This window comes from Sinocyclocheilus rhinocerous, unplaced genomic scaffold (assembly GCF_001515625.1).
Source record: "Sinocyclocheilus rhinocerous isolate Xijiao unplaced genomic scaffold, SAMN03320098_v1.1 scaffold1053, whole genome shotgun sequence".
In the NCBI taxonomy this organism is placed as follows: Eukaryota; Metazoa; Chordata; class Actinopteri; order Cypriniformes; family Cyprinidae; genus Sinocyclocheilus; species Sinocyclocheilus rhinocerous.
The window spans coordinates 1,251,676-1,253,349 of NW_015638958.1; the positions used below are offsets into that span (position 1 = coordinate 1,251,676).

At 37.5% G+C, this 1,674-nt stretch overlaps 1 protein-coding gene across 2 annotated transcripts in view; it reads right to left on the reverse strand.

Annotated features, from left to right (window-relative positions):
• The window catches only part of LOC107750355 (beta-synuclein-like), a 15,702-nt gene that overhangs the window by 5,239 nt on the left and 8,789 nt on the right, over positions 1-1,674 (reverse strand). For both annotated transcript variants that reach the window (XR_001641133.1, XM_016565707.1), the window contains exon 5: positions 994-1,080. Coding sequence is in view for 1 of the 2 variants with exons in the window: in XM_016565707.1 (XP_016421193.1) it covers positions 994-1,080 (87 nt within the window). In the remaining variant the exon portion in view is untranslated. The remainder of the gene's footprint in view (positions 1-993; positions 1,081-1,674) is intronic.

The window sequence follows — 1,674 nt, forward strand, 5'->3', positions numbered from 1 at the left end:
AACACTGGACTATGGTACAAATAAATTCAACTGTATACCAGTTTCACTGCAATTCATGTTATAATGTTAGAATTAAAGAACAATAAACATAATACATATTACCGTTGCACTTATCTGTACATAGTAAATGCAGTTATTTTTAAGCGGTTGTTGACATCCTATCTAAAACGTGATTTAGCCAAAAAAAAATACAATAACGTTACCACTGTAATATGTCTTGCAATATCCGTGCGTGCAAAGGTTCTGCGCGATCCTCTTGTTCAATATTCTCTGGGTCTGAATCCGGCTCAAATTGATATGGCAATATTGACGCCATCCTTAACTATACCGGAGCAGACGGAACTTGCTGCTTTGGCAAGGGGCGTGGCAGTACTGAAACACCGTCTAAGCTGTTCGCCAATCACAACGCACTGAGACAGCTAACCAATCACATCACATTTCGTTTTTCGGAAGGCGGGTGTTCATCAAACCCGGAACTAATCGAGCCGTTTGTGCCAGACTGGGGAGAAAGGTATTGTAATAATGTAAATGATGTAAAAAATAATGGGTTTTTTCGAACCACCAAGCATGAGAGCATGTTCTAGTACACCCCCAATACAAATTCAAGACATTGTAAAAGAGCATAATAGGACCCCTTTAAGGTCCAATTCTCACTATTAACAAACCATTAACTAAAAATTTTGACTCAATAAACTCCTAATTTGCTGCTTATTAATAGTTAGTAAGGTAGTTGTTAAGTTTAGGTATTGGGTAGGATTAGGAATGTAGAATATGGTCATGCAGAATATGTGCTTTATAAGTACTAACTAATAAACAATATGTTATTAATAGGCATGCTCATAAGTAACTAGTTAATAGTGAGAATTGGTCCCTGTACTAAAGTGTTACCCAGAAAACTATTAAAAATGGGATCTGAAACTCGACTTGGACTTGTGGCCACTGATGTGTGTGTCAGGTAGAGTTGTGTGCTCCTGTGAGCGCTGATGTTCTTACCCGCTGAGTGTCATCATATGTCTGTCCCTCAGGGTCCATGAGACCTTCTCCCATTGGCTCCTCGGTGGCTTCCTGACCAAACTCAGGCTGTGAACACACATGTGAAGGCACATAATGTCTTCAAAATCCAACAACAAAAGATTTGGTCATGCAAAGGCAATTTAAAACACTGACCTGAATTATACTGGCATGATTGATTTCTTTTTAAAGCACTATCACAGACAGAGACTAAATATAAGCACTTTTCTGTGCCGTTTACGCTATGTACAATATATCAGTGGTACATCTGCTTATGTGCTTTAGTATGCATGCTACAACTTCATATGCACCTAATAAATGTTTCATCAAACTCCATTTTATGTCTTGCCAGAGAGAGAGAGAAAGAGAGAGAGACTCTCATTATCTACATATAGTAGATAGATTTTCTTTACAGTTCTGGGTCACTGGAAGGTTTATTTTTAAACTGAGCTATCATAGTCAATTAGGTCATATTCTAGCAATATACAGTCCTAATATCACAACACAGCCTGTCAAACCCTTCATGTCAATAAAGCTACATGGAAACAATGCCATTTATACTAAAACATTTTAGGAGACTTGTTTTATACCATTTGAAAGAGATTACTGCTGAACCCTCAGAAAAAAAAATTACACACACACGCCCACACATAAAATAATATA